At 48.2% G+C, this 24,675-nt stretch overlaps 1 protein-coding gene across 1 annotated transcript in view; it reads right to left on the reverse strand.

The window, feature by feature from the left end:
• Nucleotides 1–3,726: 3,726 nt before the first annotated feature.
• Nucleotides 3,727–24,675, reverse strand: part of LOC144602429 (SH3 and multiple ankyrin repeat domains protein 2-like) — a 248,815-nt gene continuing 227,866 nt past the window's right edge. The window contains 1 exon segment of the mRNA XM_078415547.1: nt 3,727–3,846. Within this exon segment, the coding sequence (XP_078271673.1) occupies nt 3,807–3,846 (40 nt within the window). The 3' untranslated portion in view covers nt 3,727–3,806.

A 24,675-nucleotide genomic window follows, 5' to 3' on the forward strand; every position in this document is an offset into this window, starting at 1 on the left:
CCATCCCTGCTGCTTAGACACTCTCCTAAATTTATGGCCCTTTGTCCAGCCTGCCTCTATCCCCGTACCACACTCTCAGTGCTCCAACGAACTCGGCGGTAGTTCAATCATCCAGCCTATCTCTACCCCTGACAGTTTAATAGCCCTGTCCTTGGTAGAGTGGTTGTTCCAGTATCCTGTTTCTGGTGGTTTAATCATCCTGTTTATCACAGGAGGAAACCGGAGCACCCGGAGAAACCCCACGTGGTCACAGACAGCACCCATAGTCGGGATTGAACCTGGGTCTCTGGCGCTGTGTGGCAGCAACTCTACCGCCGGGGAACACCTTGCCCTGCAATGTCTTACGAATGCTTGGCACGAGAACTTCTCAAGAACAATTGTCAGGAAAAGGTTGAGTTAGTACAAAAAGGTCAAAATGAAGCAATCAAACGTCCCATGGAGGCTGTGCTCCAATTAATTCCTGTGTTTGCTAAGTCATCTCAGCTGTTTGACTTTACTGTTTGAAGTTAAAGACTGCAGATATGATCTTTGTGATAGTTTCCGAAAATGTCTTTGGTTTCACGGTCTCAGGGGGTTGTCTTTGTGTATAGAAGTGTTAAACATCGTTAAACTGCACAGGTTTGACTCTCCGTCTGACATCCGATCGGATAAAAAGACAGTTTGTGGCCGGCCAGCTACTGATGGGCTTAGACAGTACCACAAGCTTGGATCCCATTTTAGTTTAGTTTAGTTCAGAGATGCAACCGGAAACATAGAAACATAGAAAATAGGTGCAGGAGTAGGCCATTCGGCCCTTCGAGCCTGCACCGCCATTCAATATGATCATGGTTGATCATCCAACTCAGTATCCCGTACCTGCCTTCTCTCCATACCCACTGATCCCTTTAGCCACAAGGGCCACATCTAACTCCCTCTTAAATATAGCCAATGAACTGGCCTCAACTACCTTCTGTGGCAGAATTCCACAGATTCACCACTCTCTGTGTGAAAAAAAACCTTCTCATCTCGGTCCTAAAAGACTTCCCCCTTATCCTTAAACTGTGACCCCTTGTTCTGGACTTCCCCAACATCGGGAACAATCTTCCTGCATCTAGCCTGTCCAACCCCTTAAGAATTTTGTAAGTTTCTATAAGATCCCCCCTCAATCTTCTCAATTCCAGCGAGTACAAGCCGAGTCTATCCAGTCTTTCTTCATATGAAAGTCCTGCCATCCCAGGAAACGGGCCCTTCAGCCCACCGAGTCCGCGCCGACCAACGATTCCGCGCATAGCAAAACTATCCTAAACACACTGGGGACAATTTACACATATGTCAGGCCAATTTATCTACAAAACTGTACGTCTTTGGGGCGTGTTCTACTGTTATACCGCTGCGCCACCGTACCGCTTTAAAAGTGTGTTCTCGTGGCGGTGCTGGCTCGAAGGGCCGAATGGCCTCCTCCTGCACCTATTTTCTACGCTTACATTACACCTGGATTGACAGCACAGATACGGACCCAACTTGTCCATGACGGACAGAATGTCCCAGCTGTGCTCGTCCCACCAGCCCGGCCTTGGCCCGTATCCCTCTCCAGCTATGCACATCCCACCAGCCTGCCCTTGGCTCCTATCCCTCTCCATGTATCTGTCCAAATGTTATTCGGAGTTAACCGTAAACGTCGGCATCCTTGGTTCCGGTTCACTCTGGCACTGTTCATTTGCACTGGCAGCTTTATCCGGGCGTGAGTTTGTTGTCTGAACATCTAGTCTGGGCAAGGATAGATTTTCTTTTGAATGAGAACTCTGTGACCAGTGGCTTTTGGCTGCGTGCAAGTTTACGACAGGCCCCAGCGATCAGTGTGGAGACGAGAGGGAGAAGTGCCCAGCCACAGTTCCACGGTGGGGAGTAATGGATTCCATCTTGACAGTGGGCCAGGAGTGTGTTGACCGCCTGAGTGTGTGAGGTCCAAATGGCCGTGAATACGCAACCAATGACTTGAGGCTTGGCACTGGCCCAGTGTACGTGGACAGTGTCAACACAGAGCTGAACAGCAAGTGCTGGAGCAACTCGACAGAACAGGAAGCAACTCTGGAGGACATGGACAGGTGACATTTCAGGTTGGGACCCTTCTTCAAACTCTCCGTGTCATCCAGAGATGCTGCCCAACACCTGAGTTTAATTTTTATAGTGGAGAGTCTTCTTCTTCTTGCGCATGGCGTGCACAGCCTAGAGTTGTAGGCCAAGGGTAGACATGCGGGCCAGGGCTGCATCAGTTGCTGGGTGGAGGGAGGGGGGAGGGAGGGGGGTGGGGGTGGAGGAGAGGAGAGGGGGGGGAAGGGGAGGAGGGAGGAGTGGGGGAGGAGCAAGTGCTGCACCAATGCAGGAGAGGCAACCGGAGGGGGGGAGAGGGGTGGGAGGGGGGGAGAGGGAGAGGGGGGAGGAAGGGGTGGGAGAGGGGGGGGAGGGTAGTGGGGGGAGAGGGGAGGGGGGAGTGGGAGGGGAGAGGGTTCTGCACCAATACAGGAGCGGCAACCCAGGGGGGGGAAGGAGAGGGAGAGGGGGCAGGGGAGGGGAGGGGGGGAGGGGGAGGGGATGGGGGGGCAAGGAGGGGAGGGAGAGGGGGGAGGGTGGAGGGAGTGCGGGGATGGGAGAGTGGGGCGGGGAGGGGAGCGGGGAGTGGGAGAGGAGAGGGTGCAGCACCAATGCAGGAGCGGCAACCCAGGGGGGGGAGGGGGGAGGAGAGGGAGAGGGGGGCAGGGGAGGGGAGGGGGGGAGGGGGAGGGAGGGGGAGGGGATGGGGGGGCGAGGAGGGGAGGGAGAGGGGGGAGGATGGTGGGAGAGCGGGGATGGGAGAGTGGAGGGGGAGGGGAGCGGGGAGTGGGGGAGGAGAGGGTGATGCACCAATGCAGGAGAGTGTTGGGCCCAACGAGTCCACTTGGTCTAGTATTGACTCTTGGCTTCCACTTTTTGTCACCTCTCATTGAAAGATAACCTCTCCTCTATTAAACTCATAATTTTATAACTTTCTTATTCCTCCAGTATTCGAGAAAAATATATTCCCAATGTTCCAGCGTCCGGGGTAGCATTTAGACAATAGACAATAGGTGCAGGAGGAGGCCATTCAGCCCTTCGAGCCAGCACCACCATTCAATGTGATCATGGCTGATCATTCTCAATCAGTACCCCGTTCCTGCCTTCTGCCCATACCCCCTGACTCCGCTATCCTTAAGAGCTCTGTCTAGCTCTCTCTTGAATGCATTCAGAGAATTGGCCTCCACTGCCTTCTGAGGCAGAGAATTCCACAGATTCACAACTCTCTGACTGATAAAGTTTATCCTCATCTCCGTTCTAAATGGCCTACCCCTTATTCTTAAACTGTGGCCCCCGGTTCTGGAAGAGTAACACAGTGCAATCAGCAAATTGACCATGATAATCTTATAACACATTGGGAAATCCATTTAGTATGGTTTCGTTTGGAGATACAGTGTGGAAAAAGACCCTTCAGCCCAACGAGTCCGGTCCGACCAGCGATTACCAGTTGTATACTACAAACTATGGACAATTTGCAGAGGCTAATTAACCTTCAAAACCTGCACATCTTTAAAAATGTGGGATGAAACCAGAGCACCCGGAGAAAGCCCACGCGGTCAGAGGTTTTGAAGAGCATCTTGAAAGGTGAAGGAGAGGGAGAGGCAGAAACGTTAATTGAAGATTCAGCCATTCATGTTGAGAGGAAGAGAAATTAGACACAAGGGGGCCAAAATTGGCAGAGCAGAGCTATTTCGGAGGAGTGAGTCAGGAATGGTTAATTGCCATATGTGCCGACATCAGAGCGGTGAAATTCTTCCTTGAGGCAGCTGAACAGAGCTGTAAATGCAATAACACAATGCAATAAAATATAATAATTAAAAGTGCTATGATAACTATAATACCAGGTCACCACAATCATGTAAGAAACATTTGTGGTGCCACCAACAGGCAGAGGCAGAGTTGCTGCCTTAAGGCGTCAGAGACCCGGGTTCGATCCTGCCTATGGGTGCTTGTCTGTACAGAGTTTGTACTTTCTCCCCGTGACCTGCATGGGTTTTCTCCAAGATCATCGTTTCACTCCCCCCCCCACACTCCAAAGGTTTGTCAGTTAATTGGCTAGGTGTAAATGTTTCCAATGTAAAACTGTCCCGAGTGCGTATTGAGTAATGTTAATGTGCGAGGATCACTGGTTGGTGTGGACACGGTGGGCCGGTGGGCCTGCTTCCGCTCTGTGTGTCTGACCAATCTCCGGAAGGTCCCAGTTGTTGAGGTTAGCGTTGATTAGCGTTTGAGAGCTGGAAGGTTATTGGGAAGAAGCTGATCTTGAACCTGGTGGTCACCGTTGAAAGAGTGGAAGAGTTTAGCGGTAAGGGAGGAGATGAAACCGTGAAGGATCTGAAAACAGGATCTGTGAGGAGAAATATTTCAACAAAACGATGTACCTAAATCAACGATGCCAACACTTCAAAAACAAACGGCATGAATGTGGCGCGGTGGCGCAGCGGTAGAGTTGCTGCCTTCCAGCGCCGGAGACCCGGGTTCCATCCTGACTACGTGTGCTGTCCGTACGGAGTTTGCACGTTCTCCCCGTGACCTGCATGGGATATCTCCAGTTTCCTCCCACACTCCAGAGACGTGCAGGTTTGTAGGTTGATTGTAAATTGTTCCCGGTGTGTGTAGGATAGTGTTAGTGTGCGGGGGTCGCTGGTCGGTGCGGACTGGATGGGCCGAAGGCCCTGTTTCCACACTGTATCTCTAAACTATAAGCTGAACTAAAACTAAAGCACGTGCCGTGCCCTGAGAAAAAATCAGAACGATGCAATAGAAAGTCTTGCTTGGCAAGTCACAATAATATTTTCACCATACTTTTTAATCTACAAAAAAAATGAGAATACATTAACTCCACTGCGGAGACCTATAGAGAAAGATGAAAGGGAATTTTACATCCTGTACTGCCACTGAGGATGCTTTGAAGAAGGAAACATCCGTAAAGTTAGAGAAAATAAAATTAAGCTTGTAAGCTTTTGTGAATTCAAGACATAAAATATGCCTTCACCATATCTCAAGTCCCCTGGTGAAGGATTGACTCTGGCGCCTGGTTTTAGAAGGATTGACATATTACAAATTATAACAGGGTTTTTATTCTGTAATAATAAAGCCATTATTATCTTTATATGGCTTGACACAAACTCCTCATTTGTACCCAATGCTCCATTTGGATAAGGGCCGCAAAAAGAAAATCAGTTGAACTCGAGTGAAGGATTTAGCAATTTTCAAGGTTCACAAGTGATCTTGTTTTCCTCACTAATTGAGTCGAGATATCATTAATCCATGGATTCTTTTTGCCAAAATTAAAATAACGTTGTACGAGAAAGAACAGGGCTGCTGTTTAATTACAAATAGTTCCAAAGTACTTTGTTGTTTGTGAAGTACATTCTGACACGGAGAAGATAGACATTATATATCATCATATCATATCATATCATATACAGCCGGAAACAGGCCTTTTCGGCCCACCAAGTCCGTGCCGCCCAGCGATCCTACACCCACTAGGGACAATTTTTACATTTTACCCAGCCAATTAACCTACATACCTGTACGTCTTTGGAGTGTGGGAGGAAACCAATGAAAGTTCGTCTTTATTATTAAGCTCATAAGGTTATAAGGGGTAGGAACAGAATGAGACCATTTGACCCATCAAGTCTACTCTGCCATTCAATCGTGGCTGATCTATCTCCCCCTCCTAACCCCATTCTCCTGCCTTCTCCCCATAACCTCAGACACCCGTACTAATCAAGAATCTATCTATGTCTACCTTAAAAATATCCACTGACTTGGCCTCCACAGCCTTCTGTGGCAATGAATTCCACAGATTCACCACCCTCTGACTAAAGAAATTCCTCCTCATCTCCTTCCTAAAGGAATGTCCATTAATTCTGAGGCTCTGACCTCTTTATAGACCTCCCTTCCATTGACTCCGTCTACACCTCGCGCTGCCTCGGCAAGGCCAGCAGCATCATCAAGGACCAGTCGTACCCCGGCCACTCCCTCTTCTCCCCTCTCCCATCGGGCAAAAGGTACAGAAGTGTGAAAATGCGCGCCTGCATATTCAGCGACCGTTTCTTCCCGGCCATTATCAGGCAACTGAGTCAGCCTACCACAACCAGAGAGCAGTGCTGAACTGCTATCCACCTCATTGGTGACCCTCGGGCTATCCTTGAACGGACTTTGCTGGCTTTACCTTGCACTAAACATTATTCCCTTATCACGTATCTACAGTATACGCTGTAAATGGATCGATTGTAATTATGTATTGTCTTTCTTCTGACAGGTTGGCACGCAACAAAAGCTTTTCACTGTACCTCGGCATGCGTATCAATAAGTTAAACTGAAACTGAAAGTGTAAGAAAATAACTGCAGATGCTGGTACAAATCGAAGGTATTTATTTCACAAAATGGTGGAGTAACTCAGCAGGTCAGGCAGCATCTCAGGAGAGAAGGAACGGGTGACGTTTCAGCTCGAGACCCTTCTTCAGACTGATGACGTTCTGAAGAACAGCCAGACAGTCTGAAGAAGGGTCTCGACCCGAAACGTCACCCGTTCCTTCTGTCCTGAGTTGCTGCCTGACCCGCTGAGTTACTCCAGCATTTTGAGAACTGAAACTGAAAGTGATCAGAGAAGGTGACAGCTCAGGTATTCAGCAGTAATTCATTCACCTCCCCTGCCTGTCGTCATTGCATTTAGCTTAGTTTTTTTTTGATCTAGACACACAGCACTGAATTGTACTCGCTGGAATTTAGAAGATTGAGGGGGGATCTTATAGAAACTTACAAGATTCTTAAGGGGTTGGACAGGCTAGATGCAGGAAGATTGTTCCCGATGTTGGGGAAGTCCAGAACAAGGGGTCACAGTTTAAGGATAAGGGGGAAGTCTTTTAGGACCGAGATGAGAACGTTTTTTTTCACACAGAGAGTGGTGAATCTGTGGAATTGTCTGCCACAGAAGGTAGTTGAGGCCAGTTCATTGGCTATATTTAAGAGGGAGTTAGATGTGGCTCTTGTGGCTAAAGGGATCAGGGGGTATGGAGAGAAGGCAGGTACGGGATACTGAGTTGGATGATCAGCCATGATCATATTGAATGGCGGTGCAGGCTCGAAGGGCCGAATGGCCTACTCCTGCACCTATTTTCTATGTTTATGTTTCTATGGAATCAGGCCCCTTGGTGGAGTGAGGTACAAATGGAGTCAATGGAAGGGAAGGTTGGTTTGAGCGATGGTCCAGGCTGTGTTTACAATCCAATGCGATTTCTTGCAGTCTGTTCCCAGTTGATGAATTATGAGTGATCATTCCAATCCCCTGCATTCACTCCGCCACTGGTTTATAAATAGGCTTCTGACATTGTCCCTGGTGACTTGAATGGGAACAAGCTGCAGAATGGGCTAACTTATACTGTTCAATCACATTCACTTGTAACACTACCGTTCTAATTAGCAAGGCAGAGTCCAGAGTCTGAATTATAAACCCCATGTAGTGATCAACAACACACATCAAATAAACGTTGTGGTTAATGAACACCACTTTGTTCTTGTGACTTAAAGATTGATATATATTTGCATACAATTATAAGTTTGAACCCAAATTTACATTTGTATATTTAACGTGTGTTTTAAACAAGTAATTGTATCCATTTGGCGTTAAATAATTATAAAGCCGTGTGCCACTAAAGTGTGGGGTAATAATCATCTCCAACATGGGTGGAGGACATCACCAGCTCTCTGTGGCGTTCATTCATGTTGGCATTGCCAAAACTCCCACCCTCAACGTGGGCGGCAGGGCACGGTGGCGCAGCGGTAGAGTTGCTGCCTCACGGCGCCAGAGACCCCGGGCTCCATCCTGACTACGGGTGCTGTCTGTACGGAGTTTGTACGTTCTCCCCGTGACCCGCGTGGGTTTTCTCCGAGATCTTCTCTTTCCTCCCACACTCCAAAGATGTACGGGTTCGGAGGTTAATTGAGACATATAAGACTATTAAGGGGTTGGACACGCGAGAGGCAGGAAACATGTTCCCGATGTTGGGGGAGTCGAGAACAAGGGGCCACAGTTTAAGAATAAGGGGGAGGCCTTTTAGAACGGAGATGAGGAAAAACGTTTTCAATCAGAGAGTTGTAAATCTGTGGAATTCACTGCCTCAGAAGGCAGTGGAGGCCAATTCTCTGGATGCTTTCAAGAGAGAGCTAGATAGAGCTCTTAAGGATAGCGGAGTCAGGGGGTATGGGGAGAGGGCAGGAACGGGGTACTGATTGTGGATGATCAGCCATGATCACATTGAATGTCGGTGCTGGCTCGAAGGGCCGAATGGCCTACTCCTGCACCTATTGTCTATTGTCTATTCTCTAATTGGCTTCGGTAAAATTGTAAATTGTCCCGAGTGTGTGTAGGATAGTGCGAGAGTACAGGGTGATCGCTGGTCGGTGTGGACTCGGTTGGGGTAGAAGGGCCTGTTTCCACACCGTATCTCCAAACTAAACTAAACTACATCGCTTCACTACAATAGTGGGCGCCTACAGTACTTCATTGAGAATAAGACTTGGCTTGGTTCGAAAAGACCAGCCGCTCTTGTGATTGAAGAAAAATCTGCTTGAGAGTGAAAGGACTTTGCCTTTTGTTAACCGGTCGTTAGTGGTGAGTCTCCGTGGGCCAATTGGCACGTCATATCCTTTCACCACCTGGGGTGTGATTTATTCCCCCTGCGTTTCCCAGAAGAGGATTTGTTGTCCTCAGCATTCCAGTCCTGGAACCATTCCCAGCATTGGCACTCGTACCGTGCCAGAGAACCACCCTCACATCTCAGCAGCTCAAGACAGGAACAAGGGAACCTGTTGGACTGAAAGTGTTGGACTTCCACCGGAGATGTGTTTTTGTGCAGTGGAGGCAGTTCAGAGAACGCCCTCCAGGGTGATTCGCGGGCCGAAGAGGTGAGATCCTGAAAATTGTTCCGGTGAAGTATTATTATTTGTGCGGCACGGTGGCGCAGCGGTAGAGTTGCTGCCTCACAGCGCCGCAGACCCGGGTTCGATCCTGACTACGGGTGCTGCCTGTACAGAGTTTTGTACGTTCTCCCTGTGACCGTGTGGGTTTTCTCCGGGTGTTCCGGTTTCCTCCCACTCTCCAAAGACTTACAGATTTGTAGATTAAATGGCTTCAGTAAAATTGTAACTTGTCCCACGTGTGTGTAAGATAATGCTAGTGTACGGGGTGATTGCTGGTCGACACGGACTCGGTGGGCCGAAGGGCCTGCTTCCGCGCTGTATCTCTGAAGTCTAAAGTCTAAATCGAACCCAGCTGGAGCAAGCACCATGAACACATGGTCACAAGACACATGGTGGGAAAATTAATGGAAAAGATACTTAGGGACAATATATATAATTATTTGGATAATCAAGGCCTGATTAGAAACAGTCAACATGGATTTGTGCCTGGAAGGTCATGTTTGACTAATCTTCTTGAATTTTTTGAAGAGGTTACCAGGGAAATTGATAAGGGCAAGGCTGTGGATGTTGTCTATATGGACTTCAGTAAGGCATTTGACAAGGTTCCACATGGAAGGTTGATTAAGAAGGTTAAATCGTTGGGTATTAATAGTGAGGTTGCAAGATGGATTCAACAATGGCTGAATGGGAGATACCAGAGGGTAACGGTTGACAATTGTATGTCAGGTTGGAGGCCAGTGTCTAGTGGAGTGCCCCAAGGATCTGTGTTGGGTCCACTGTTGTTTGTCATTTACATTAATGATCTGGATGATGGTGTGGCAAATTGGATTAGTAAATATGCAGATGATACTAAGATAGGTGGAGTAGTTGATAGTGAGGTAGATTTTCAAAGTCTACAGAGAGACTTGGGCCTTTTGGAAGGGTGGGCTGAAAGATGGCAGATGGAGTTTAATGCTGATAAGTGTGAGGTGCTGCATTTTGGTAGGACAAATCAAAATAGGACGTACAGGGTAAATGGTAGGGAATTGAGGAATGCAGTGGAACAGAGGGATCTGGGAATAACTGTGCATTGTTCCCTGAAGGTGGAATCTCATGTGGATAGGGTGGTGAAGAAGGCGTTTGGTTGGCTTGCCTTTATAAATCAGAGCATCGAGTATAGAAGTTGGGATGTAATGTTGAAATTGTACAGGGCATTGGTGAGGCCGAATCTGGAGTATGGTGTGCAGTTCTGGTCGCCAAATTATAGGAAGGATGTCGACAAAATGGAGAGGGTACAGAGGAGATTTACTAGAATGTTGCCTGGGTTTCAGCACTTAGGCTACAGAGAGAGGTTGAACAGGTTGGGTCTTTATTCTTTGGAGCGTAGAAGGTTGAGGGGGGACTTGATAGAGGTTTTTAAAATTTTGAGAGGGACGGACAGAGTTGACGTGGGTAGGCTTTTCCCTTTGAGAGTGGGGAAGATTCCAACAAGGGGACATAGCTTCAGAATTGAGGGACAAAGGTTTAGGGGTAACATGAGGGGGAACTTCTTTACTCAGAGGGTTGTGGCTGTATGGAATGGGCTTCCGGTGGAAGTGGTGGAGGCAGGCTCGATTTTATTATTTAAGAGTAAATTGGATAGGTATATGGATAAGAGGGGATTAGAGGGTTATGGTCTGAGTGCAGGTAGATGAGACTAGGTCAGGGAGAATGGTCGGCGTGGACTGGTAGGGCCGGACAGGCCTGTTTCCGTGCTGTAGTTGTTATATTGTTATATATTGTTAAGAGAGACTATACTTTTAATCCGTAGAGTCATAAAGTCAGAGTGTGATGCAGCGTGGAAACAGGCCTTTCGGCCCAACTTGCCCACAACATGTCCCAGCTACACTAGACCCACCTGCCTGCGTTTGGCCCATATCCCTTCAAACCTGAGCCATGTACCTGTCTAATTGGTTTTTTTAAAGTTAAAAATCCTGGATAATCTGATAGCCAAAAAGTTCCAAACAGAGGCTAAAGAGTTTCCATGCACATTTCCCATCCATGACTATGAGTCTAATGAAGTAGTTCCCCAGTCCTTCCTGTAATAGGTAGACCAGAACTATAGGTTCCACACTCCATACTTAGGGTTGCCAACATCTTCACTCCCAAATAAGGGACAAAAGGTGACGTCACCGCCCCCGCGCCCCACGTGACCTCACCCAGCCAGCGGCCACGTGCTCCCGCTCCACCAATGGTGGCCGCCCGGGCCGGGAGATGGGTTGCCACGCAACCTCCGTTGGACAAACACACTCGGCCCCGCTCCCCCGAACATACTCCGTTAGCCTACAGTGTCCGGGCCTACAGTGTCCGGGTCCACAGCGGCCCCCAGGCCTACAGTGTCTGGGCCTACAGCGGCCCCCGGGCCTAAAGTGTCTTGGCCTACAGTGTCTGGGCCTACACTGTCCAGGCCGACAGTGTCTGGGTCTACACTGTCCGGGCCTACAGCGCCCCCTCAGGCCTAATATGGGACAAGGGCGGTCCCGTAAGGGACAAACAAATTTAGCCCAATATACGGGATGTCCCGGCTAATACGGGACCGTTGGCAACCCTATCCATACTCCAAATGCGGCCTACCAAAGTACAGCTGGATTATCAGTTCCAATAAATGTCAGCACTCTTCCCTTGGCAGTAGATGGGTAATCATTCATTACATAAATGCCCTACAATATACAGAAAGACTCGTCATCCTTCCACCACCTTGTTGAACCTGGAGAAACCGAAATGTTAAAAGCACATTTCTCAGAGAAAATATTACAGTTACTCTGTGAACTACTAACAAGTCACAGCACACTTGTTCTAATTATAAGCTATTTGGAACATCTGACATCTGAATGAAACGTCCTGGACCAACCCTATCTGAACTCCATGAGAGACTGAACCAGCAGTAGGACCATGTCGATCTTTGATCCTTCCCGGTACTCAGAAAGATCAGGCATTAGGGATCATACAGGGCTCACGGGTCAGTGCGGACTCGGTGGGCCAAAGAGCCTGTTTCCGGCACTGTATCTCAAAACCAAACTAATTGCCCCGTGGATTATTTGACATCTGTAAATTGCCCACTAATGTGTAGGGAGTGGATGAGACAGAGGGACTGGTGTGAACGGGTGATCAATGGTGGGTGTGGACGTTGGTGGGCCGAAGGTCTACTTCCATACTGTATATCTAAACTAAACCAAGATGGGTTTGGCATGCCTACGCTTCAATGCAAGGAGTCAGTTGTAAAGATAAGCTGTAACTATAAGAGGCCATGATATAACGGGCAATCGGTCTTCCTTGTACAATGAAGCTCATAGAGGGAACGTAGGTGATGGTTAAGTGGGAGTGGAGTCATAGAGTGATACAGTGTTGAAACAGGCCCTTTGGCCCAACTTGCCCACACCGGCCAACATGTCCCAGCTACACTAGTCCCACCTGCCTGGGTTAGCCCCATATCCCATCCAAACCTGTCCTATCCATGTACCTGTCAAACTGTTTCTTAAACGTTGGGATAGTCCCAGCCTCAACTACCTCCTCTGGCAGCATTGTCCCATACACCCACCGCCCTTTGTGTGAAAGAGTTACCCCTCAGATTCCTATTAAACCCTTTCCCCTTCACCTTGAACCTGTGACATGGGTGTGTTATTTTTCTCCATCGTACTGATCAGAACCAATCTCGTTTCTTCCTGGTTTCTTCGCTCCTGACGCAGTAATGTTCCAAGTCCGAATAAGCATCACTGACATTGCCTTGTATTATTATATGAACGTTTTTCCCTTAGCCTGAACCTGCAAATTTGCTGATCTATCTGCTTGCTGCACTTGTCTGACCTCTGGTATACAAGCTGTGTCGAACCACCACTGTTAGTCCTTAACTCTAACTGTGCAGATTTGGTCTGCAAACTCTCTAATGCACCAGGTTTTTTTTTTTCTTGTACTGCAAGAGTAAACCCTAATTAATATTGAGTGGTTGCCAATGCTAGAGGGTGTGAGCTACAGGGAGAGGTTGAGTAGGCTGGGACTCTATTCCTTGGAACACAGAAGGATGAGGGGTGATATTATATGGGCGGCACGGTGGCGCAGCGGTAGAGTTGCTGCCTTACAGCGAATGCAGCGCCGGAGACTCAGGTTCGATCCTGACTACGGGCGCCGTCTGTACGGAGTTTGTACGTTCTCCGAGATCTTCGGTTTCCTCCCACACTCCAAAGACGTACAGGTATGTAGGTTAATTGACTGGGTAAATGTAAAAATTGTCCCTAGTGTGTGCAGGGTAGTGTTAATGTGTGGGGATCACTGGGCGGCACGGACTCGGTGGGCCGAAGGGCCTGTTTCCGTGCTGTATCTCTAAAAAAAATCTTATAGAGGTGTATAAAATCATCAGAGGAATAGATCGGGGAGATGCACATAGTCTATTGCCCAGAGTAGGTGAATCGAGGACCAGAGGACATAGGTTTAAGGTGAGGGGGGGGGGAGGGGAATATTTAATAGGAATCTGAGGGGTAACTTTTTCACACATAGGGTGGTGGTTGTATGAAATGAGCTGCCAGAGGAGGCAGTTGAGGCAAGGACTATCGCAACGTTTAAGAAACATTTCGACAGATACATGGATAGGACAGGTTTGGAGGGATAAGGGACTAGTGTTGATGGGGCATGTTGGTCAGTTTGGGCAAGTTGGGCCGAAGGGCCTGTTTCCAAGCTGTATGAGTCTATGACTCTAATTTTATCCCAGAGGTTTTGGTCAATATTTCTCTCTTACTTAATATTACAGCAAATGATTCCTTGTTCATCATCATCGTCCTCTTGAAGCTGTCTTGCATATTTTACACCAGTGATTACACTTCAAAGCCATTACATTGACGGTAAAACAATTTACCCTCCCTCCCCCCCCCCCCCTCCCACCTCCCCTCCCATCCCCAGTGCCCTTCCAACTACATCCTTTCTAACATCGACACAAAATGCTGGAGTAACTCAGCGGGACAGGCAGCATCTCTGGAGAGAAGGAATGGGCGTCGTTTCGAGTCGAGACCATATTCTTTCCTCTTGTTTCACAATTCTTACATCTCCTACCCCCAACTCACATTAGGGGTGCCAACTTCCTCACTCCCAAATACGGGGCAAGGTGACGTCACCACCCCTCGCCCCACGTGACCTCACCCGGCCAGCGGCCACGTACTCCCACTCCACCAATGGCAGCCGCCCGGGCCGGGAGGCGGGTTGCTACGCAACCTCCGTTTGGCGGCGCCCGGGCCTACACTGTCCGGGCCTACAGCGGCCCCCGGGCTACAGTGTCCAGGCCTACAGTGTCCGGGCCGACAGTGTCCGGGCCTACAGTGTCCGGGCCTACGGTATCCGGGCCGACAGTGTCCGGGCCTACAATGTCCGGGCCTACAGCGTCCAGGCCTACAGTGCCGTCCGGGCCTAATACTGCACAAGGGCGGTCCCGGACGGGACAAATCAATTTAGCCCAAAATACAGGATGTCTCGGCTAACACGGGACAGTTGGCAACCCTTCCTCACACTGAATGCAGTAACAAAGAACTGCAGCCGCTGGTTTATACCAAAGGTAGACACAATGCTGGGTTGACTCAGCAGGTCAGGCAGCATCTCTGGAGAAAAAGGATTGGCGAATCTTGGACCGGGAAGAATGGTTGCGGGCCGAAACGCCCCCCCCCAATCCTTCTCTCCAGAGAGGCTGCCTGACCCGTTGAGTTACTCCAGCTTTTTGTGTCTATTTTAGACTTCCCCATTGCTGTACCCACTCCTCTCCTCTCCTACTCTGCCTCTTAAACTTTCCTCACACTCTCTCACTTTGGTCATAAACCCCCATTACTCTATTAATCTTACTTATAACTAGTATTTATTGATCTTATTACTCTTGTTATTTGTATTTTCCTACCTTTTCTCCTTGTTCTGTATTTTTTATGCTCTGTGTAAAGCACTTTGAATTGCCATTGCTGTATGAAATTGCTGTATGAAATATGCTATATAAATAAACGCCTTGCCTTGCAAGGAAAAACAATTTCCTAATTTTTTTTTAACGCTACGCAAGAATATGCTTATTTCGTAACTTTTTTTTTAAAGCTAACAGCTGTGTATTAAGTCAATTGAAATTGTTGTCGTTCTGGAACGAAGATAGACACAAAACGCTGGAGCAACTCAGCGGGACATTCTGCGTTTGTCTCTGGTTTAATTTTGTGTCTCTTAAATTATGTTGTATTGTATTAAATTTTTATATTTAAATTGTGTTGTGAATTAAAGATCATTTTGTGTCTATCTTTGGTTTAAACCAGCATCTGCAGTTCCTTCATATACATTATTATCTGAATGGTGTCAAGTTAGGAAAAGGGGACGTACAACGAGATCTGAATGTCCCAGTGCATCAGTCACTGAAAGGAAGCATGCAGGTACAGCAGGTAGTGAAGAAAGCCAATGGAATGTTGGCCTTCATAACAAGAGGAGTTCAGTATAGGAGCAAAGAGGTCCTTCTGCAGTTGTACAGGGCCCTAGTGAGACTGCACCTGGAGTACTGTGTGCAGTTTTGGTCTCCAAATTTGAGGAAGGATATTCTTGCTATTGAGGGCGTGCAGCGTAGGTTTACTAGGTTAATTCCCGGAATGGCGGGATTGTCGTATGTTGAAAGACTGGAGCGACTAGGCTTGTATACACTGGAATTTAGAGGGATGAGAGGGGATCTTATCGAAATATATAAGATTATTAAGGGGTTGGACACGTTAGAGGCAGGAAACATGTTCCCAATGTTGGGGGAGTCCAGAACCAGGGGCCACAGTTTAAGAATAAGGGGTAGGCCATTTAGAACGGAGATGAGGAAAAACCTTTTCAGTCAGAGAGTTGTGAATCAGTGGAATTCTCTGTCTCAGAAGGCAGTGGAGGCCAATTCTCTGAATGCATTCAAGAGAGAGCTAGATAGAGCTCTTAAGGATAGTGGAGTCAGGGGGTATGGGGAGAAGGCAGGAACAGGCCCTTTGGCCCACCGACTCCACGCCAACCAGCGATCCCCCCGTACACTAGCACTATCCTACACACTGGGGACCATTAATAATCTTACCGATGCCAATTAACCTGCAAACCCGTGCCTCCTTGGAGTGTGGGAGGAAACCGGAGCACCCGGAGAAAACCCACAAGGTCACAGGGAGAACGTGCAAACTCTGTGCAGACAGCGCCTGTAGTCAGGATCGAACCCAGGCCTCTGGCGCTGTGAGGCATCAACTCTACCACTGCCTCATCTAATTGTCAGTTGGCAAAATGTTGCTTGTGTCAATCGTCATGTAATATTAGCCCTGTCCAGTGTTTCATTCAGAGACAAACCTACAGGCCCAGATTTCACTTGCAAGACTAATTTAGTTTAGTTTAGAGATGCAGCATGGGAACAGGCCCTTTGGCCCTACGAGTCCATGCCGACCATCGATCGCATCTTCACGCTCGTTCTCTGATATTCCACTTTCTCGTTCACTCCCTGCATACCAGGGGCAGTTTAACTGCAGAGGCCAATTGACCTAAAAACCCGCAAGTCTTTGGGACGAGGGAGGAAACCGGAGCACCCAGAGGAAACCCACGTGGTCACAGGGAAGAACGTACAAACTCTGAGCAGACAGCACCCGAGGTCAGGATTGAACCTGGCACTCTGGTGCTGTGGGGCAGTGGCTCCACCTCATAGATGCAGTCCCAGGCGAGATAAACGCACATGCACAGATCAAAATATAGTCATTTTCTTAAGTCAGTGGTCAGTGGAAAAGATCTTTACTAATCTTTACTCATCTTTAGAAGGATGAGAGGAGATCTTATCGAAACGTATAAGATTATTAAGGGGTTGGACACGTTAGAGGCAGGAAACATGTTCCCAATGTTGGGGGAGTCCAGAACCAGGGGCCACAGTTTAAGAATAAGGGGTAGGCCATTTAGAACAGAGATGAGGAAAAACTTTTTCAGTCAGAGAGTTGTAAATCTGTGGAATTCTCTGCCTCAGAAGGCAGTGGAGGCTAATTCTCTGAATGCATTCAAGAGAGAGAGCTGGATAGAGCTCTTAAGGATAGCGGAGTCAGGGGGTATGGGGAGAAGGCAGGAACGGGGTACTGATTGAGAATGATCAGCCATGATCACATTGAATGGTAGTGCTGGCTCGAAGGGCCGAATGGCCTCCTCCTGCACCTAATTGTCTATTGTCTATTGACCTGCCAGACAACACCCTGCCTGAGGTAAGTCAGTCCTGGGCCTGGTCTCACCTCCAACTCCTCACCTCCCCTCCCCCCCACTGCCACCCCGCCCCACCGCCCCCACTTTCAGTCTGAAGATGGGTTCGGACCCATTCCCGTCACCCATCCTATTTCCCCAGAGATGCTGCTGGACCCGCTGAGTTACTCCAGCACTTTGGTCTATCTTCGGTACGTACCAACATCTGCAGTTCAGTTCTACACATTCAGACTGTGCCGAACGTCACCTATCCATGTTCTCCAGAGATGCCTTGGTCAGAGGGTGGTGAATCTGTGGAATTCGTTGTCACAGACGGCTGTGGAAGCCGAGTCAATGGATATTTGGATATCTGAATGCATTCAAGAGAGAGCTAGATAGAGCTCTTAAGGATAGCGGAGTCAGGGGGTATGGGGAGAAGGCAGGAGAATGGGGTTAGGAGGGAAAAATAGATCAGCCATGATTGAATGGCGGAGTAGACTTCATGGAAACGAATGGCCTAATTCTTCTCCTGCCATTTAAGGTCATAAGGCCATAAGCGATAGGAGCAGAATTAGGCCATTCGGCCCATCAAGTCTACTCCGCCATTCAATCATGGCTGATCTATCTCTCCCTCCTAACCCCATTCTCCTGCCTTCTCCCCATAACCCTTGATGCCCATTATGAACTTAATCTGCCTGACCCCCCCCTGAGTTACTCCAACACTCTGTGTCTTGTTTTTGCAAACCAGTTCCGTGTATCCGCTGTGTGGCTTCGGGTGCCCTTGTCTGAAGGGACGGTGGAATTAAATCCTACATCAACTTTTGAAAGGGAAAAAAAAGAAACATTTTGAGGAGCTGAGTGTGGGACAGAGGTCTGGGACTAACGGGATCAAACTTTCAAAGAGATGGCACGGACGTGCTAAATTATACAGCCTCCGAGCCTCTGTCTGCTTCGAGAACTCCCAACGTATAATTCTGTTGACAGGATTTTTTGTGCAAAACGCTTTTAGCCGCACTGTCCTGATATCCAATTACACAGATGTCATCTTCGGCTACATTTCACAAGTACAAACTGAGCAGAATCAGAGTTGCTGAGCAGCAGAACATTTAGCTCCGTAGGAAAATAACTGCAGATGCTGGTACAAGTCGAAGGTATCACAAAATGCTGGAGTAACTCAGCGGGTCAGGCAGCATCTCTATTCCTTCTCTCCAGAGATGCTGCCTGACCCGCTGAGTTACTCCGGCATTTTGTGATAATAACATTTGGAACATTTAGCTCATGCACTAACCCATATAAAAGAACTTTAACTCCTGGAATATGAAGTTTAGTTTACTCAAGTTTACTTTAGTTTAGTTTAGTTTCGAGATACAGCGTGGAAACGGGCCCTTCGTCCCTCCGAGACCGCGCCAACCAGCCAGCATCCCGCACAAAAGGGTGTTCCACTCTGGGATAGTCAGTTCAGGCCATTTAGAACTGAGATGAGGAGAAACATTTTCAGTCAGAGAGTTGTGAATCTGTGGATTTCTCTGCCCCAGAAGGCAGTGGAGGCCAATTCGCTGAATGCATTCAAGAGAGAGCTAGATAGAGCTCTTAAGGATAGCGGAGTCAGGGGGTATGGGGAGAAGGCAGGAACGGGGTACTGATTGAGAATGATCAGCCATTATCACATTGAATGCGGTGCTGGCTCGAAGGGCCGAATGGCCTCCTCCTGCACCTATTGTCTATTGTCCATGTATATAGAGATATCTATCTCCAGTCACTCTGTCCATGGACTGACTATCCCAGAGTGGAACATCCTTCCCGACTCCACCAATCGTGCACCAACCTTGTCACTCTTCAAGTCACAGCTCGACAACTTGGTCATGGATCATCTCACCAAACTTGCCCACATAAACATCTAAATAACCCTTTTGCCACCAGTACCCAGGCGAGCGAAACCTGCACCAGATGGCCCAGCCGTTGGCGGTTGTGCAGCAGAAACAGAAACAGAAACAGAATACTTGCACTATCTTACACACTAGGGACAATTGTACAATTTTACTGAAGCCAATTAACAGGTGTCAGGGGTTGTGGGGAGAAGGCAGGAGAATGGGGTTAGGAGGGAGAGGTAGTTCAGCCGTGATTGAATGGCGGAGGAGACTTGATGGGCCGAATGGCCTAATTCTACTCCTATTCCTTATGACCTCAACCTAAACCTAAAACCTGCAGGGGTCTCTTCTTCACACTCAACCTGAAACGCAAAGTTTTGAAACCCAAAACTTTACCAGTCCACGTTCTCCAAAGACCCTGCCAGGACTTTGTGTCCATTTGTGTACTAACCAGCATCTGAGGTTCCTTGTTTCTACATTTTACTTTACTTTATTTTAGAGATTCAGCGCGGAAACAGGCCCTTTGGCCCACCGACTCCATGCTAACCAGCGATTCCCCCGTACACTAGCACTATCCTACACACTGGGGACCATTAATAACCTTACCGATGCCAATTAACCTGCAAACCCCTGCCTCCTTGGAATGTGGGAGGAAACCGGAGCACCCGGAGAAAACCCACAAGGTCACAGGGAGAACGTGCAAACTCTGTGCAGATAGCTCCCGTAGTCAGGATCGAACCCAGGCCTCTGGCGCTGTGAGGCAGCAACTCTACCACTGCATCATCTAATTGTCAGTTGGCAAAATGTTGCTTGTGTCAATCGTCATGTAATATTAGCCCTGTCCAGTGTTTCATTCAGAGACAAACCTACAGGCCCAGATTTCAGTCGCAAGACTAATTTAGTTTAGTTTAGAGATGCAGCATGGGAACAGGCCCTTTGGCCCTCCGAGTCCATGCCGACCATTGATCGCATCTTCACGCTCGTTCTCTGATATTCCACTTTCTCGTTCACTCCCTGCATACCAGGGGCAGTTTAACTGCAGAGGCCAATTGACCTAAAAACCCGCACGTCTTTGGGACGAGGGAGGAAACCGGAGCACCCGGAGGAAACCCATGTGGTCACAGGGAGAACGTACAAACTCTGAGCAGACAGCACCCGAGGTCAGGATTGAATCTGGCACTCTGGTGCTGTGAGGCAGTGGCTCCACCTCATAGATGCAGTCCCAGGCGAGATAAACGCACATGCACAGATCAAAAAATAGTCATTTTCTTAAGTCAGTGGTCAGTGGAAAAGATCTTTACTAATCTTTACTCATCTTTAGAAGGATGAGAGGAGATCTTATCGAAACGTATAAGATTATTAAGGGGTTGGACACGTTAGAGGCAGGAAACATGTTCCCGATGTTGGGGGAGTCCAGAACCAGGGGCCACAGTTTAAGAATAAGGGGTAGGCCATTTAGAACTGAGATGAGGAAAAACTTTTTCAGTCAGAGAGTTGTGAATCTGTGGAATTCTCTGCCTCAGAAGGCAGTGTAGGCTAATTCTCTGAATGTATTCAAGAGAGAGCTGGATAGAGCTCTTAAGGATAGCGGAGTCAGGGGGTATGGGGAGAAGGCAGGAACGGGGTACTGATTGAGAATGATCAGCCATGATCACATTGAATGGCAGTGCTGGCTCGAAGGGCCGAATGGCCTCCTCCTGCACCTATTGTCTATTGTCTATTGTCTACTACTGATCCATTAAATTTCCTTGGTTCAGTGAAAAATGCGTTTTGCTCCTTTCATGTTAAATTGGAGTCTCATCCTCCATTTCCTCCTTCACTTGGGTTCTGCAGAAATGATCCAGAACATGCCAGTTGAATCCAAGCGCTTGTGAGGATGAGTCAACAGCACTCACCTCCAACGCTCCCTGAGCGTGCCAGAGTATTGGCTCAAAACCGGCTGCTTGCTATTGAAAACAAGAAGGCTGTGGCTGAAGGACGCACATTTCCGGAGTAACTCAGGGGGTTCAGGCAACATCCCTGGAAAACGCTTTGGAAAGTTGACGTTTTGGGACAGGTTTATAGAAGGACGAGTGGGGGGGACCTCATTGAAACTTGCCGAACAGTGAAAGGTCTGGAGAGAGTGGATGTGGAGAGAACGTTTCCACTAGTGGGAAAATCTAGAATCAGAGGCCAGAGCCGTAAGGTCATAAGGTCAATAAACAATAGGTGCAGGAGGAGGCCATTCGGCCCTTCAAGCCAGCACTGCCATTCAACATGATCATGGCTGATCATTCTCAATCAGTACCCCGTTCCTGCCTTCTCCCCATACCGCCTGACTCCGCTATCCTTAAGAGCTCTATCTAGCTCTCTCTTGAATGCATTCAGAGAATTGGCCTCCACTGCCTTCTGAGGCAGAGAATTCCACAGATTCACAACTCTCTGACTGAAAAAGTTTTTCCTCATCTCAGTTCTAAATGGCCTACCCCTTATTCTTAAACTGTGGCCCCTGGTTCTGGACTCCCCCAACATTGGGAACATGTTTCCTGCCTCTAACGTGTCCAACCCCTTAATAATCTTATACGTTTCGATAAGATCTCCTCTCATCCTTCTAAATTCCAGTGTATACAAGCCTAGTCGCTCCAGTCTTTCAACATACGACAGTCCCGCCATTCCGGGAATTAACCTAGTAAACCTACGCTGCACGTCCTCAATCAGCCATGATTGAATTGCAGAGTAGACTTGATGGGCCGAATGGTTCAATTCTGCTCCTAGTACATGAACCTGTGACTCATCTTCCAACTCAACCTGAACTGCCAGTCAGGTCTCGACCCCAGAACGTCACCTGTCCATGTTGTCCTGAGACGCTGCTTGATCTGCTGAGTTACTCCAGCACTTTGTATCCTTTTGTGTATTAACCAGCATCTGCAGTTCCTCGTCTCTACAATTTAATTTGAAGAAGTCGTACGGAAACAGGACGAGTGTCACACACCAAGGTGAGCCGCCACACCTGGTAGGTTGCAAGCTCAGTCGCTGAGAAACTAGGAAGTGCAGGAAGGAACTGCAGATGCTGGTTTATACCAAAGATAGGTACAACATGCCGGAGTAACTCAGCCGGTCAGGCAGCATCTCTGGACAGAAGGAACAAGTGGCGTTTTGGGTTGCGATCCTTCTTCAGACGAAGGGTCTTGACCCGAAACGTCACCTATTGCTTTTCTCCCGAGATGCTGCCTGACCCGCTGAGTTACTCCAGCATGTTGTGCCTATCTTGGGAAATTAGACAATAGACAATAGGTGCAGGAGGAGGCCATTCAGCCCTTCGAGCCAGAACCGCCATTCAATGTGATCATGGCTGATTATCCACAATCAGTACCCCGTTCCTGCCTTCTGCCCATACCCCCTGACTCCGCTATCCTTAAGAGCTCTATCCAGCTCTCTCTTGAAAGCATCCAGAGGATTGGCCTCCACTGCCTTCTGTGGCAGAGAATTCCACAGATTCACAACTCTCTGGGTGAAAATTGGACACTGGCTTACAGACACATTACGCTGCTGCAAGTACGAACTTCATTGTTCCATTTGGGTAACCCGGACCCGAAGGCTTCAATGGTTTATTATCATATGGCCCTAAGTACTTTTTACCCTCTGACCTTAAAGCTATGTCCTCAAGTTCAAGGCTTTCTTGCCCTGTGAGAAAGATTATTTGTGTTATCTACGCCCCTCATGACTTTACAAGCCTCGGCCTGCTATGTTTCAGTAATGAATAAGCCCAGGAGATCCGACCTCTCTTTAGAAGGGCACTCCGCCATTCCGTGGACAGACCCATGTTTAAGGAGAGCAGAGAGAGGGGAGCAATGCGATCAAGTGGAGAGATATTGAAGACCTGGATGTGTGAATGAATGAATGAATAAGTTTATTGGCCAAGTATGTACATGTACAAGGAATATGCCTTGGTGCTCCGCTCGCAAGTAACCACAGGAACATACGGTAAACAATTTAGAATAAAGCATAAAACATTAAAACATTAAGAATACAACATTACAGTCTAAACATGTGAGTGAAATAAACCAGAGCAAAAAGAGACAACAGACTTTTGGTTGTTGAGTGGGGCTACCACTCGCGGAAAAAAAGCAATTTTTATGTCTGGCTGTGGCTGCTTTGACAGTCCGGAGTCGCCTTCCAGAGGGAAGTGCTTCGAAGAGTTTGTGGCCAGGGTGAGAGGGGTCAGAGATGACCTTGCCCGCTCGCTTCCTGGCCCTTGCAGTGTACAGTTCGTCAATGGGGGGGAAGGTTGCAGCCAACGACCTTCACGGCTGTAACAGTGATGGAGAAGTGTGCACGTCTCCACTGTAAAGCCTTGCAGCTCTGAGTGAGAAGCTCCCGGTGAGGTGCAGCCTGCTATTTAGCTCCACTTCCCCGCAGACAAACACACTGCAGTGACTGCAATGACACACTGCAGTGACTGGGGATGAGCAGCCACGCAAAATACATTCAAGATTTAAAGGCCAGAGCCTGCCTTAGACAACGAGCTCCTGCAAGCAACGTGAAGATTCATGGGAGCTGCAAGGATTCAGCTTGAAGCCACAGTAGAGACTGATGGCATGAATGGGACAAGTGTGGTCACCTCATTCAAAAGGCTGCCCCACTTTACCGCTTGTTCATAAGTGATAGGAGCAACATAGAAACATAGGTGCAGGTGGAGGCCATTAGGCCCTTCCAGCCAGCACCGCCATTCATTGTGATCATGGCTGATCGTCCACAATCAGTAACCCGTGCCTGCCTTCTCCCCATATCCCTTGATTCCGCTAGCCCCTAGAGCTCTATCTAACTCTCTTTTAAATTCATCCAGTGAATTGGCCTCCACTGCCCTCTGTGGCAGAGAGTTCCACAAATTCACAACTCTCTGGGTGAAAAAGTTTCTTCTCACCTCAGCTTTAAATGGTCTCCCCTTTATTCTTAGACTGTGTGGCCCCCGGTTCTGGACTCGCCCAGCATTGGGAACATTTTTCCTGCATCTAGCTTGTCCAGTCCTTTTATAATTTTATACGTCTCTATAAGATCCCCTCTCATCCTTCTAAACTCCAGTGAATACAAGCCCAGTCTTTCCAATCTTTCCTCATATGACATCCCAGGGACTAACCTGGTGAACCTACACTGCACTGCCTCAATAGCAAGGACGTCCTTCCTCAAATTTGGAGACCAAAACTGCACACAATACTCCAGATGTGGTCTCACCAGGGCCCTGTACAACTGCAGAAGGACGTCTTTGCTCCTGTACTCAAATCCTCTCGTTATGAAGGCCAACATTAGGCCATTAGGCATAGAGCAGAATTAGGCCATTCGGCCCATCAAGTCTACTCCGCCATTCAATCATGACTGATCTATATTTCCCTCTCAACCCCATTCTCCAGCCTTCTCCCCATGAATTGTACATATTCACCTTATCTATATAAAGTCATGAAGGGCATAGATAAGACAGATAACCTTTCTCACAAGGTGAGGGAGCAAGGGATCGAGACCCTTCTTCAGACCTGGTGGGATCGCACCTGGAGTATTGTGGGTACTGACATCAGTTTGAAGAAGGGTCTCGGCCTGAAACGTCACCCATTCCTTCTCTCCTGAGATGCTGCCTGACCCGCTGAGTTACTCCTGC

This window comes from Rhinoraja longicauda, chromosome 18 (assembly GCF_053455715.1).
Source record: "Rhinoraja longicauda isolate Sanriku21f chromosome 18, sRhiLon1.1, whole genome shotgun sequence".
Classification (NCBI taxonomy): domain Eukaryota; kingdom Metazoa; phylum Chordata; class Chondrichthyes; order Rajiformes; family Arhynchobatidae; genus Rhinoraja; species Rhinoraja longicauda.